We start from the raw sequence: 14,834 nt of genomic DNA, 5'->3' as shown, positions 1-14,834 counted from the left end.
CTAAGGCTCTGGGCAAGTGGACGCTCATTTATTGCTTTCTCCTACTCGCCTCTTTCACCACCGTGTGGAAGCATCACTGGGAAAAGGGGATGGGACTTGAAAGGATGTATTTATCTCATAATATCTAGTTTTAACTCAAAGCAAGTTTAAACATAGAAACATAAAATTGTAACGGGAAAGAAAGTATTGAGAATTACAGATACTCTGCTTCCAAGCATCTCATAGCATTGCTAAATTTTGCCTCTTGACTTTAGGGCTAGCAGCTTCTCCTGCCTAAATAACTGCTGTGGTGGTTGTACCAAGGTTAACTTTGGAATAGGTTTCTCAATTTCTCACAGAAATCCTACTTCAAAATTCAGCAGCTATGAATAGGACTCCTCAGTGTCTTCATGTGCCTGGACTTCACCTTCTTTCAAGTCCACTTAAGTACTACCTTGTAAGAAATAGTTTGTCTGAGCTGAAGTACTGCTTCTGGAGCACAAATGCTTGTCTTGAGAAACAAAGCAGATTATGGTAACAAACTTATGCATGGAGGGAGAATTTCCCACATACATCTGTATTCTGTAGGTAGGCATATTTAGAGCTGCACAACAAACACCTTAATCAGTGTAGACTGAGATTAAAGTTCTTTTTGAAGAATTAGATTTGGTTTTGGGCTGGAAAGTGAAGTGTACCCCTTCAAAGACTTTCAATAATGATTATTATGTATTAGAACATGAAGTAACTTTCTCCTCTTGCTTCTGGTGTGTCTAAATGTTATGTCTGTTTTACACAAAAACTTACTTTAAAAGGTGGGGAAATTGAAGTAGATTTGTATTGGGAAATTTTTACTTTCCTGATGCTAAGGATTTGTACATAATCAAACACTTGCAGGGATCTGTAACTAGTGTATTTGCTTTAAGAGTTCCTTAAGAATCTGCTTCTTTGAGTTCCTTGTGAACACGTACAGTGTGGCAACACCTTTGTTATGATCTTTTTAACCTCCCAAGCCTCCCACTGTCTTGTTAGTGTTACCTAGTTCATCTTTTCCCATGAACCTTTGTGGCGAATGTGATTTTTTTGCAGACTGTGAAAGGTGGGAGGCCTTTGGCTTACAAGCTTGTAACTGAAAAGAGCTGTATTCTGAAAGTGCTTTGATATATTTAGTGTGAGCCTAAGAGGCAAGACACCTTAAGTACCCTAATGGAAAATTTCTTTAAAAAGATGTTTTCCTCTCATGTACAATTAAATAAAAATTGAGCTTCTAAAGCTACTTCTGAAGTAGCTGGAAATACAGAAGGATGGTTTGCAGTAGCTAAGGTCTATTGTATGCCTCTTACTTTTTCTGCACAGTTTGCTTTGCAGGGATAGCGTATTGCCACTTGAAACTGCCATTCATTGATTTGAGGAGCCAATATTATATGAAGTTGAAACTGGTTCGTAGGTTTTTGGAACAACTGACGCTACATGCCCAGCATGACCTTGCTTTAGGTGGAGCCTGAGCTGGCCCAGGAAAGAAGAGCAGGAATGGGAGCTGTCAGACAGAGAACTGCTAGGGCAAAAAAAATGCCAGCTGGATGCACTAATTTTCTCCACCACTGTTTTGATGGTAGGATGGTAAACTAATAATAAGCTATTCTGACAATTTGGGAAGACTTGAAGTGTCAGCAGTCTAGTTTATTTGACCTACTGATGCCTGCTGCTTTCTAACTCACTTCATATCATAGCTATTAGCAATAATCAAGAGCAGGTAGCCTTTTAGAGATGAGACTCTATTGACCGGTGTTACGGGTCATTACAGCCAGGTTCCTTTCTGTGTATAATGCACTAGGCTTTACAGCCTCACTTGCTAGGCTGTTTAAACCTCCTTTCAAGAAGGTACAGAACCATTTCTGGCGGTCTGGGCGTGTGAGTTACCGCTGTCTTAGTAGCAATAAAGAGATTAGTAGAAGAAAAAAACACTGAAGAGGGAATTGGGATATCTAATGTTGCTCACTCCTGCAGCTTTGTCAGAAATGTCGGTTACTGTGTATGTGTGCATATGCTGTTTATATTGTGCAGGACCATTCTTTCCAGTTTTCTATAATTTAAAAAACTGATTATAATCTTCCAGCAAGAAAACGCTCAGAGCCTCTTGTGGTCTCTCTGTGCAGTTTGCTGGAATATCAAAGCAAAATTAGAGGGGATAGACAGACAGAGGTTCAGTATGGACTGAAGGAAGACTGGCTGGGGACATAAAATGAGGAACTGAGTGTGTAGGGAGAGAGAATAGGGTTAAAGATGTAGAGTGGAGTACTTGAAGGTGAGGAGAATAAAGGAGAGAAGCAAATAGGGAGCAGAATAAAATGATGGAGGGAGCAGAATAATAATGGGAGAGAATAATAATCCTCCATAATATGGAGGATAAGGAAGGAGTGTTCTTGTATCTAGGAAGACATACCAGAGAAAAGGAGAAGTGGCAGGTTGATTCTGCAGCCAAAAATGCTGGTTGACTTCCGTAAAGCGTCTGGACCATAAGCAAGACCTAACTTGCTTTTCAAAAAAGTCGAGTCGCGTTTTAAAACAAGCGTGTGACTTTATGGATCTGACTGATTTTGATTACTCATTTGCAGTATCCTGTTTTGTCTTAGACTGTAGCCTCAAGATATGTGAGCAAGGGTGGGAGTATTATGAAACAAAGTAATTTGATTATTTGGGGTGGGGTGGGAGGGTGGCAGCTTTGTTTTAACTTAGCAAATTGTTTAAAAGCACAGACAGATGAAAAGGAGACAGCTAATCTAGTTAAGAATAGCCACTATGTTTTTTTATATTGATTTCTTTCTTCACTCTGTCTTTTAACCTTGTTTTCTTACAATTTTAGAAAAACCATCTTGAGCTATACCGAACAAATAGAGGATATGGATAAATAGCTTCCTTTAAATAAGTGATTGAACTTCTCTTTTGACTTACCGCTAATTTTTCTTTTTTACATTCTTCGATTTCTCTTCATTTTCATTGAAATAAAAACTCTTAGGGTATGAATTTTCTGCCTTTTAGCCTAAAATGATTTGGTTTTATATGCTTGTTATGTCGTCTGTTTACAATACATTTAATGCTAAAAGATTATTTTTAGCTGGCTAAGTAAAATAGCTAGTTGCTAGAGTTGTTGTCATAGCAGCAATCTTAACAGATAGGCTGATCCTATTTAGCTTTTGCAGCCAAAGAGCGACCGTTAGGCAACAGTTTGACAGTTCTGCAGTATTTTTCTAAAGATGGAAATTGTGCTGGTGGTGGTGAATTTTTTTGGTCCTACTTTAAAATATTTCTTTCTGTAGGTGTGTGGAGTTTGATTCAACCGATCTATTTTCATCTAACAGAATTTAGGAGAACTTTGAATACACAACATGTGAGATTCAGGATTTAAGTCTTAATTTGTAGAAACTTGAAAATAAATTACACGGTGTGGCATATTGCAAGCTTCTTTGTTGATTATTTTTTTAACAGCCGTAAGTATTCTGAAAGAAAAATGCCAGACTAGAGAACAGGATCGTGCATCATTTATTCAGCACTCGTTTTAAGTTGTGGCAGACTGGGCAAATATTACTAAAGAACTTTGGGAGTTATTTTTGATGAAATGCACTGCCTGGGTTAGGTGATAGCTTAGTATTTTAGTAATTCCGATTCTTATTTTTTTTTAACATGAAGAAAAAAAGGTGCTTCTGTATTGACAAGCAACAGAATAGTATTTTCAGATTAGTCTGTAAAATGAGGCGTACCTCTGTAAGTGATCTCTGTAGCTCTGAGCTGTTACAGAAGTTCAGTTACTCTTAAACATATGTCTGAATGCAGTTGCTGTTGTCTGAGATGAAAAGTGAGTTTACTGTGAGGAATTTCTCCTGTCTGTATTGTCCAGTCAGATGGTATTGGACCTGAATTATTTTGGGTGATGTTGAGCAAAAGACTCAACACCATCGAAACTCCCAAACTCTCTTAAGTCTTTTACTAGACAGAGTAATTTTTCAAAAAATTTGTTGAAGTACCTGAGTTTAATGCTAAGAGAAGGTTTTGGGTGTTGTTGTCTTAGAGTGCTTCAAATATGATTGAGAGTCAAAAAGTCTACTTAACCTTCTAATGGCTTTTTTTTTTCCTCCAGGCCTACTTGTTAAAATGTATTGTTATAAGAATGCAAACCATCACGTTAGGCTTGCATGCTTATTAATTTCCAGTGAATCATGGTAACTTTCATCACATACCTCCCCATTCTGGGTCCCTCCAGGGAATAGTCAGCACATTGCTTTCCAAACTTGATTCAAAGCCAGTCTGAGAGTGGCAAAAGTGACTTCTGTAACTCTTTGACTGGTACGGATTTGATGTTGCGCCACTATTTCCTGGGCTGGTATAAAGAAATCTAATGAATGAATCTGGCAGAATCTCCCAGCAGAGAAATGAAGTGCCGTATACCCACAAACTTTTTAATGTTTAAGTTATATTACAGCTTTTGAGTGGATCGAAGAGCTCAGTGCAGTGAAACAGCAGAGTTCTTGCTGTGGTCCCACCACCCAAAACTCCTGCCTCTTCACCCCTTTTACCTCCCTGCTGGGCATCTGCTTTCCCTGAGCTCTGATGTTCTACTCCATCTCCCCCTATCCCCCAAACTTACTAACCTGACACAAGATTAGTTTTAGTCTAGCTTCAACTTCCAGGTTAGCAAGCTGAACCAGCTTAGCAAGGGGGTTGTTGAGCAGCACAGCCCATTGCTTCAAGGTAGGGACGCTGGGTGGGGGGCGATGCTGAAGAACTGAGCAGGAACAGATGCATCGAGACCTCGCTCCCTGGTAATCAGCATCTGTGCTGCGGTAATGTTAAACCCACGCTGCACTAGCCGTAATGCCCAAATGTTTTGCACCAGCAATGAATGTTTGCATGGCTCATAGCGAGCTGGTTGGAGGAACTGATCCAGGTAAATCTGGCGGGGAGTGGCAGGTTCATTTCAAACACATCTATCTCCCAGCTTGAGTACATGGCTGTGACTGCTGTGTAGGTCATTCTGCTGGTACCTGGTTGGTACTGGAATAGAAGTGCACAGGTGGAGTGTGAGGGAGTGGTAGGACTGTGTATTCTGGCAGCAGTGCCTGCTTACCCTGGCTTGAAATATTCATTAAACTACAGGCTGAAAGTTGTGAATGGGTTGACTATCATCTGCTCTTTGTTGACACCTGTTCTCTGTCAAGACTTGGAAAGGTACTGGACAAATGAAAGAGTTTTCTCCATTAATATGTCTAATCGGTGTTTTTGTCACATGAGGACAGAACTCCTGTTTCCCCTGATAGTGTGCAAGACCGAGTTGCAGGCACTGAGTAAAAGGGAAAGCTAGCAGTTACATCTATGTCCGTTTAGCTGGAGATATGTTTCTGTCACTCATATTCTGTGTCTGTTTCTCTATTTCAGGCAAAGTCGTGCATTTGTCATATGTGTGGTGCCCACCTGAACAGACTCCACTCTTGCCTCTACTGTGTCTTCTTTGGCTGTTTTACAAAGAAACATATTCACGAGCACGCAAAGACAAAGCGACACAATTTAGGTAAGCTGTCATCCTGATACACTCAGTGGTGCTTTCTAACTCACTGTATTATCTCTGGCAATTCCAGGCCAGTAAGGTGATATTTTCTTGTAGCTACCTTATTAGACAGGGAGATCAATTTTATTTGTGTTTTGGATTAGTTTAGTGGCATTATTTTAAACTTGGTGCTTGAGCTTCCACTGCATCACAGAGAAGTTTTTGTTCACAACTTAAAATTTGAATCATTACTGTTTAGTGTCTTAGTATTTATGAATTAATGTCATATATAGGGAAAAATAATAAAAATGTGTGTAGACAGAGATTTTTTTTTTTTGCTAAGTTTGATAAATGGTGGGTTTAGTGCCTTGAACTAGAGCATTTATTTCAGTGAACTTTTTTCAGGAGGTCATGTTCATTTTTTTTTTTGTTCTTGCTAAGGAGAAGAACATCATTCCTATCACAAAGAAGACTAATCAAGTGACAATCAGAATTATTTAAACTTTTAAATTTTTTGTTGTTGTTGTTTCCCTGTCTTGGCTTCTTGTTTCCAGTGGGGTCAATAACCTAAGTAACAAGAAAACAGTTTAACTGATGTGGAGTACCTTTCCCTCAACTGCCTCACAAACGTTGGTAAAATGCCAACACGCTCTTTCTTCTGTTCTGTCAGCTTTGGTGCTACATAATGTTCAAAACAAAAAGCATTCAGTTTTGTTTTAAATTACTTATTGCTTATAGTTTAGAATATTTTAGAGTTATAATGCAAAATCCTGATCATTTCATATTAAAATTCTGGGTGTGTCAGAAAGATGTATACAATTTTGCTTGGTGTACAACACAATTTTTCTTCAAATGAAGATACATTCTTGGTGGAGTGATATAACAAACAGGAAAAAAGGCATTATTTCATGGAATAAATTTTCTCTTGACCAGTGTGGCCACCATTCTCATTTAAGTTATCCTAAGTGCTTATGGAACAAACTGTCTGTATTTTCCATGAAGACAAAGATGCTCCAGAAGGCCAACAGTGCTGTGTACTTCTGTGCTTAAGAAATTGGTGTGTAAGTTTACTATTTATGGAAAAGATTATTTAAACTAGCAAATCATTACAGTTTCTTCCTCCGTATGTGTCAAGAAAGAAAAAATGTAGGCTCTATGGTGGTATAGCTTAAGTTTGTAAATGCCTTGAAAAATAGAGTACTGGAAAATAGTACTGAATATCCATAATGTTTATGAAGTTGCTAGCCTTTGAGAGCGACATGATCAGAATTCTTGATGTCAAGGTAGGCAGCAATATTCACTATAAACTGAAGCACGGATAGCTGTACTTTAAATAAGTTCAGGAGAAAAAAGTGAAATGTTTTAGTATGAGAAGACATCTGAAATTGGTAAGTGCTGATAAGGCCACATCTGGAGTTTTGTGTCCAGTTCTGGGCTACCCAATAAGAGAGAGATTGGAGCTACTGGAGAGAGCCTAGCAAAGGCCACAAAGATGGTGGAGGTACTGGAACACCTCGTATGAGGAAAGGCTGAGAGCACTGCGACTGTTTAGCATACAGGAGAGATGGCTCAGGGGATCTCATCAGTGTGTACAAATACCTGAAAGAATGGTTAAAAAAGGTGGAGCCAGGCTCTTTTCAGTGGTGTCCAGTGACTGTACAAGAGGCAGTAAAAACAAAATGAAACACAGGAGGTTCTGTCTGATCATCAGGGAACACATTTTTACTGTGAGGGTGACGGAGGACTGGATCAGGTTGCCCCAAGAGGTTGTGGAGTGTCTATCCTTGGAGATACTCAAAAGTTGTCTGAACGTGGTCCTGGGCAACCTGCTCTAGTTGGCCCTGCTTGAGCAGGAGGGTTGGACAAGGTGACCTCCAGAGGTCTCTGCCAACCTCAACCGTTCTTTGAAAATTGAAAAAAACAAACCAACCCTGTATGACAATTTTTTAAATTGCTTTTTACAGGGTATAATCTCAAAGAGCTTTTGAAGTCAGTTAATTAGGTGAAATTATTTGTGAATCTTTACCACCGCAGAAGTACAAATTACTCTAGGTAAACTCTATCAAAGGATTTCTGGTAAAGTGTATGTATGTATAAAAAACCTTTTGTGCCAATATAAGTTTATGGCCAGGTTTAAGGTTTAAAAAATTACAGTGCTAAATTGAGACCGTAGGCAGTATTTGCCTGTTTATCTGTGGATACTGTGTAAACACTGTAATATTTTTACCATTAAACTTACCATATTTACAGAGAACTTTTAAAAAGAGCTTTATAATTGCACATGTTGTGAGCTGCTGTTTTGTCTATGTGTTTGGGAAGCCTAAATTCTTCAAGTTAATTTTCGTGCAAGGTAGAATTTGCTGGTGTCTGCTGCAGTGAAATATCTTCTGTTTCCTTAAAGGAAAAATAAAACTGGACAGAGGAGGGAGGTGCTTTGAGGATGCACTCTTGCTTTAAGGCCACTGTAGTTATTGTCATAGTACTAGACAATTAAGAGTGCGTCAGATAAGGTACTTCCCAAAAGGAATAGCCTTTAGATAAAAAGGGCAAGAGTTAATTATACAAGCCAAAATACAGAATACAGTATTGTACCATTCCAAAAAGTATTATTTTGCAGTTAAATGTAATGTACTCAGTGCACAAATACATGTAATGTGAAGATTGTACAACTGACTGCTTGATTTCTAGTTTTGGAGATTCCTTTTTTCTTTTTTTAATGTATGTTTTGGTGTTTAATTTCTAGCTGCATGTGAAATGAGCTGTAAAAATATTTTTGTAGTTTTGCTAGTGCTTTTGGTTGCTTTTACTGCTGCAATTTTCGTTGGGGGAATAACATCTGATAGGCAAAAACGAGTTAAGTGCTTTGAAATTTCAAAACGAACAGGAATTATTTTAAAACACTTGGTGACTTTTTGCTGAGCCAACATCAGTCTCCATGGAGACTAGCAGGAACTGCACATTTAATCACAGTTCTAAGAAATATCATAGATTTCAGCTGTAACAGCTGTCTGAGCACTGGAAGCAATGTTTTTGCAGCTAACTCCTATATGTTTCAGGATGCTTCAGGATCATGGTCCAGAGTGTTCTTAAAATACATCCCTTGTTATCTTTGCTTCCCTGAGCAATATAAATTAGACACTCGCAACTCTGACCTTGTAGTGATACCTGTGCTCTTGCATCTGCTTGCCTATTCAGTGTATATTAATAATACTGTACTTTAATATATTCCTTGAGTTGTGGATGTGGGTGACGGGTAGGTGAGGTAAGACCCAGCTATATGAGCTGCTTTTTTTAATATCTGCATTGCACAGTCTCTGTTAGTTGATCACCATGGTAGGCTGATATTGCCACTGGGTTGGGAATCATTAATGCAATGTAAAATTTTTATACAGATGTGAAAACCTTTAGAAAGAGGTAGATAAGACTGACCTTTCCAGGACCTTGAAGACTTGGGACTATTCAAACTAGCCTCTTCCTGTTCGGTTTCACTGCTGTTTTCTTACTGTGTAGGTATTCCTCACACATCCGTGTCCCTCCGTTCCCCCCCCCAATACATGAAAATGGTATCATTTATAAACATCCATGGGTATGTCCTAGGACTGCTCAGAGATGGTCTGTGTCAAAGTAGGTAGTATGCGAAGGATTTGTCAGTAGCAGATAAGGCAGGGCTGTCTGTCCATACCCTCCTTGAGAACTGGAAGGTACTTAATCAAAGTCACTGTAATAGACATCTGATTATAGATGCTACAGATCGGAAATCCAGCAGCCTAAGCAAAGTGATATCTTAGTCTGTGGATGTTGTTACTTCAGGAAATAGTTTCTGCTGTTGCAATTTTAATAATATAGAATCCTTATTTTTTCCTTTTTTCCTCTTCTCCCAATTTCATAAAACATGTTTTGCTTCTTTGAAGTGGTTGTACTGGCTGAAGCTGTATCATAAAAACCCAGCCTTCTACCTGGTAGTGGTTGACAGAGGTAGCTTAGAGAATAGGCAGCAGTATAGTTATTAAGCATTTTTTCTCTTCTTGTACTCTCCCTTTTTCTACTACTCAGCTCTTCAAAAACTTTCTGAACAGGAGACTGCTTCTAGGTGCTTGTGTTCCAGCAGCCAGTCCAGTGTTAAAGCCTGGTTCCTTTCTGGCACCCACAACGTGCAAAGGCAGTGAGTTCCACGGTTTTTCTGAGCCATAAGAAAAATGCATATGTCTTTCTAGTTTGCTTTATAATGGATCTTGTAACTTTCCGGTGTATTTATTTTGTGAGGAATTGAGAAATGGTGAGTAAAAAGTCCTTATAGATCTCTTCGGGGGATTCTTGATCTTTTTGATATTGTCAGATGTTTCCTTTTCCCAACCTGTAGGATCCTGAACTCTTTTTAGCTTTTCTTATTGAAACTGTTGTATGATTCTCAGTGTCCTCGTCATACTGGGTTTTTTGGTTGGTTGGTTTTTTTTTTTTAGTTCTAATGTGTCCATCTGTGGTGACAACTCTTTGGATTAATACAGTTTACTATACTAATGACTCATATTCTTAGTTAATACTTCTATGAATTCTATTTTGTGTTTCTTAATATGCTGTTCAACACTGAGCTGATGTTATTCAGGAGTTATACTCAGTGACTCCAAACCCTCTTTCCTGAGTGGTAATTGTTATTTGTCTGCTACCTTGTTGGAAGTGATTAGTTTCACTCTTGGTGGTATTGCCTATTTGCTAAGTATCTTGAAATCCTTCTGGAGCTTTTTGCAAGCTTCAGATTTGATTATTCTAAATGAATGTGTGCCATCAGCATACTTTGTCATCTTCCTATATAATCTTTCCAAATTGGGTTCCAGCACCTGGGGAATCTATCTGCTGGTAGTTTCTGTCCTTGTAAAAACTCATGGTCCCTTCTTATCTCTTCTACAGTTGCTCAATGAAGGGAAATACATAGTAACTTAGTCCCAGAGTAGCAGGAACAGGAAGATGACTCTAAACAGTAGCTCTAAAAGAGAAGAGAGGTTGGTGCTGTAGAGTTCATCTTGGAACGATAGCAGTGATTCTTTTATCAGTTTCCTGGTTGGGACTGAAAAATCCTAGGCAGACAGCAAATGCAGTTTTAATATTCTCTCTGAGTGAATATTTGATTTCTATTACATAATGATTAAAACCTTTTTGGGGGAATATCATATGAGAAAACAAAATTGATGATTTTGAGTGTGGAGTACTTATGTAACCTTGCTTGGGAGTTTTCCCCCCATGTTCTTTTTTTTTTTTTAAATATAAATATATATATATGTGTATATGTATATTTTTATATATACACTTAGCTGCAAGAAAAATCACTGGCATGAGGCTTAGGAAAGTCTGTTGCAGATAACCATTCTGAGTTAGATTAGTTCAATTACAGTATCAAAGCTCTGTGTAGACCTATTCAGACTCCTTGGTAAGGAGCCAACTCTTGCATTTCCATGTTATGCTTCTATCTGTTAGAGATGCACTCTTAACACGCGAATAGTATCTCTGAAACAGCACATAATGCTGTTTTTGATGAAGTCTTGCTCTGCTCTAAGGCCCTGTTCTGGAGTTAAAGAATAGAGGTAGGTGAAATAGGACTGAGGTTCAGTGGTTAAAAGACTAAATGAGAAACAGTTGGAAGACTGAAGTACCATTCAGTTTCTAAGGAGACTGGCAAACAGTTGATTTCAGAATTAGTTCTGTTAGAGTACATTCAATATTTATTAGATCACAAACTGTTTGTTGAGGAACTGTTTTTTCTAAGTATATGCTGATGTAAGGTTCAGTCCAATAAATACATTTGTGGTGAGAGGAACTGGGTGGGTGAGCATAACAATAATGTCCATAGATTAAGTGGAGGATTTTTTGGGTAGAATTCAAAAAGCTTCTACTTCCCCTAGAAAACAAATAACGAAATTTTTTCATGTGATTCAGGGGAAACATGACAAAAAGCTGGTTTCTATACTTGAAGTTGGTCAAAGGAAAAAATCTGGTTACTGCTGTTAATATGTATCTGTCTGTCTGAAATAAAATATGTAGAAACAGAACACTTATGTAAAGGAATGACAAAGTTATTTAATTTTCATTTGAGTTGGAAGGTATTGACAGTAGTGTTAATTCTGCATGATGGCAGTAGAATTGAGTTCTTTTGTAAACAGCTAAAACTTTCATTATACTCTGTGTGGAAGGGGCAATTAAAACACTTCCCATGCAGAGTGTTGCAGTGCTGGAGTAGCACTGCAGTTTGGTTTTCCCTTTTCCATCTAGGCTCAGAGAGGGGTAGAAAAGGTCATCTGGGCATTTTACCAGCCTCTTGATTTGACTTCTGTTCTAATGTTTTGCTTAGTGTGGGTGTTGAAAAAAGTCTGTTAAGAAGATGAAGGCAAATGGAAAACAGGATACAGTGTGTTTTAGTTCTGTCAGAGATAGATCATGTCAGACTACTATGTCTTTTTGATAATATAACTGATTTTCTTAGAAAAGAGGAAATACACTAGACCTAATTTGTCTAGATCAAGTGAAGAATTTGACATTTTGCCCTCTTGGAAGTTATTACTTGAGGTAGAAGTGACAGGGATTAATGTAAGAATTGTAGTGTATATGAGGCAGGATAAAGGGAGACTGATGATGAATAAAGTGAAAGCAGAGTGTGTTGGACGCATAGACTTTACTAGCAGAACCAGTTCTGGTTTACGGCTATTTTCTAGTAATTGAAGAGAAGGAATTGCATCTGTGTATGACATTCATGATGGTCACAAAGTTGAGGTATTGCTTATACTGGGGAGGGCTAGGTAGTCCTGTGATAAGAATTAAATAGCCTCACTGACTACAGTAATAAAAGTGAGATGGAATTTGATAGTAGAAAGTACAAACTCTTTGTGCTTCAACATAATAACACTCTTGTGGCATCAACCAGAGGATCATTGATTGGAAATGGAGGAGGAAAGCATTTTGGATATACGGGTCAGCCATAGGGTGTAGCTTTGAACCTCCAATATTCCTCATAGCCATTAAAAATATCTGGTGTTCTAGGATGTATTGTGCAAAGTATTGCAGGCAAATTCTCATTTGCTTATGTGATGCATATTCCAGCATGGCATTCCTATAGCTTAGCTCAAACTTTGAGACAGACTGAACTTGTAAGAACACAGCAGGCATTTGTTCACTGCAATTGTCTTCTGCTAGGAGCTGCTCTGGTAAGTGCGGGTAGTTATGAGCTCCCGCAAGCCATCTCTCAAAAGCTCCTCTTAGTCTCAGAAGTAACTCCTCAAGAGTTCTCTATACACCTGGAATGTTCTTAGCCCTCAAAGCCAACCTCCTCAATATTTACCTGCATATTGCCAGCTCTGCATGCATCTGCTTGCCTCAGACCCAACTACTAACTTCTGTGCAGTTCTGGATCTTACTATTGCTTTTATTGAAAATAGTGCTTTGAGGTAGCTCTCCATTGTTGATTAAATGAGAATATGCAGATGAGTATAAGCAGTTTGCATAATTTCATATGGAGCAACACAAAACTTGATGGCTGTGATTTTGGGATTGTGCCCCCAAATTTCTGAAGAAAACAGGGAGTAGGGAGTGTTTAACAATTTCTCTCCTTTAAACCCGATTAATGTTTTGTGGTATCAATAAAAGGTGATTTAGCCAGGAGGATTTAATCCTTTCCACTTTTGAAAGGCTTGCTACAAACAAGGGAACTGTTAAAGTTTGTAGGGTCAGAGAAGGGCAGGGAGAAAACTGACAAAAGGCAAAACATCTTTTATAAGCGGAAGTGCAGGGCAACTTAAGTATAGGCATGCTGCGTACTCCTCTGTAGTATACTGGGTGCATGCACACATACATAAGTAGTGTGTGTATGATATATGTATTTCTGAATGAGGTCAGGAGCTGAAGTTCTGAAGTTAATCTTCTGCTCATAATAAATTAACATAAAATGTTCTGACAGACTGGTTCCTCTAAATTAAGTTAATAATATTGTTGGTATCTAGATCCCACAGGGATACTAGGACATTTTTCCTTCATCTGAACATCTCATCTTTCCTGGCTTGAATTTGCATGCTGATGTAGGATGATACTCCAGACTATCACAGAGGCAAGTGTACAGCATAGAGGTTGGATTTGGCTCCTAGTTTTGTTTGAGTGCTTTGCTGCGTAGTATTGGGTACTTGCTGTGTTTGGATTGCAGGCAAATCAGTCCCTTTAAACATTAAAATTCTAGATCTGTATGGGGCCAGTAGGCATCTTGGAGACTTCAGAGCACAGCCCACAGAAACGCTTGTCCTTTGGCTGCTGGTTTAAAAGAAGAAAAAGAAGTACTTAAAGAATAGAATGGCTTTATCTCAAGTATTAGGAGAATAAAATACCATTTCTCTTAAGCATTATCCATCCCTCCCACATTCAATATTTAACTGTTTTTAATCGTTTTAATGTTTATTACAAGATTGGGTATCACTACATTTTTGGCAACAAAAGGAAGTTTGGGGTTCTGCTCCCTGCCCCCCACCCCACAAGTAAGTACCTGCGATTCTCAATTATTTCAGTGGAAGCTAGCTTGGATCACCATTTATCAGGACTAGCCTTTTATTTTTATTTATATATATAAATAAATAAAAACTATGTGTACTTGTTTTGTGACTTGTCGAGTTGATAAGGCTATGATCACCTTGATAGAGATTGAAAGGATAAGAGAAAAGTGTGAAAAGCTTTTAATGTGTCTGCTCACTAGTTTCTGTCCAAAACTCAAATATGTACATTGATCGATGCCTCAGATGAGTCTGCTAGTGTGTTTTGGCCTTTTTTTAGTTGGTTGTTTGTTTCTAGGTTAGTAGTTCCCAAGCTCTTTATGAATTTGAGGCCTGTTTCTGTTAGTTTTGTGACCCCCAAATACTAATGCAGATGATGAAATTTGTTACATGTGCATTCTCATACTTTACTCTTGTAGTGGTTTTTATTGAATTTTCTGGTTAAGTGGCTCAGTTTGGGGTAGAGCTTCACAGCAATTTAGTTTTAAAAAAGTTTTAGCCCGTTGCTAACAATGAGGTGAAATTTGTGTTGCACCCCCACCCTGGGTCCTTTGAGGGAGAAAGTTTTGCATGGACTTTCTCCTTTTGGTGTGGTGTAACTTCAGTTAGTGCTAATGAATTGCTTGCTTTGGAAGAATTTCTGTCAGTAAGACAGTCCCTTCAGTGGTTCCTCCGTTGGGGACCCTCAGTCCAGCGCCTGCCAGGCCCTGCAGGCCAACTCCACGGGCATGGGAGCTCACCAGAGTGACTTGGTAGTGGATATTTTGCACTTTGCCCTAAAGAAAACATTATTTTTCACCTCA

General features: G+C 38.5%; 1 protein-coding gene across 8 annotated transcripts in view; it reads left to right on the top strand.

Moving 5' to 3' along the window:
* The window catches only part of USP22 (ubiquitin specific peptidase 22), a 111,768-nt gene that overhangs the window by 36,357 nt on the left and 60,577 nt on the right, over positions 1–14,834 (top strand). For all 8 annotated transcript variants that reach the window (XM_072878581.1, XM_072878585.1, XM_072878579.1 and 5 more), the window contains one exon: positions 5,407–5,539. In XM_072878581.1, the coding sequence (XP_072734682.1) occupies positions 5,407–5,539 (133 nt within the window). The remainder of the gene's footprint in view (positions 1–5,406; positions 5,540–14,834) is intronic.

The sequence above is a fragment of the Ciconia boyciana genome, chromosome 13, assembly GCF_034638445.1.
Source record: "Ciconia boyciana chromosome 13, ASM3463844v1, whole genome shotgun sequence".
Lineage (NCBI taxonomy): Eukaryota > Metazoa > Chordata > Aves > Ciconiiformes > Ciconiidae > Ciconia > Ciconia boyciana.
This window is presented reverse-complemented; position numbering and strand designations above follow the sequence as displayed.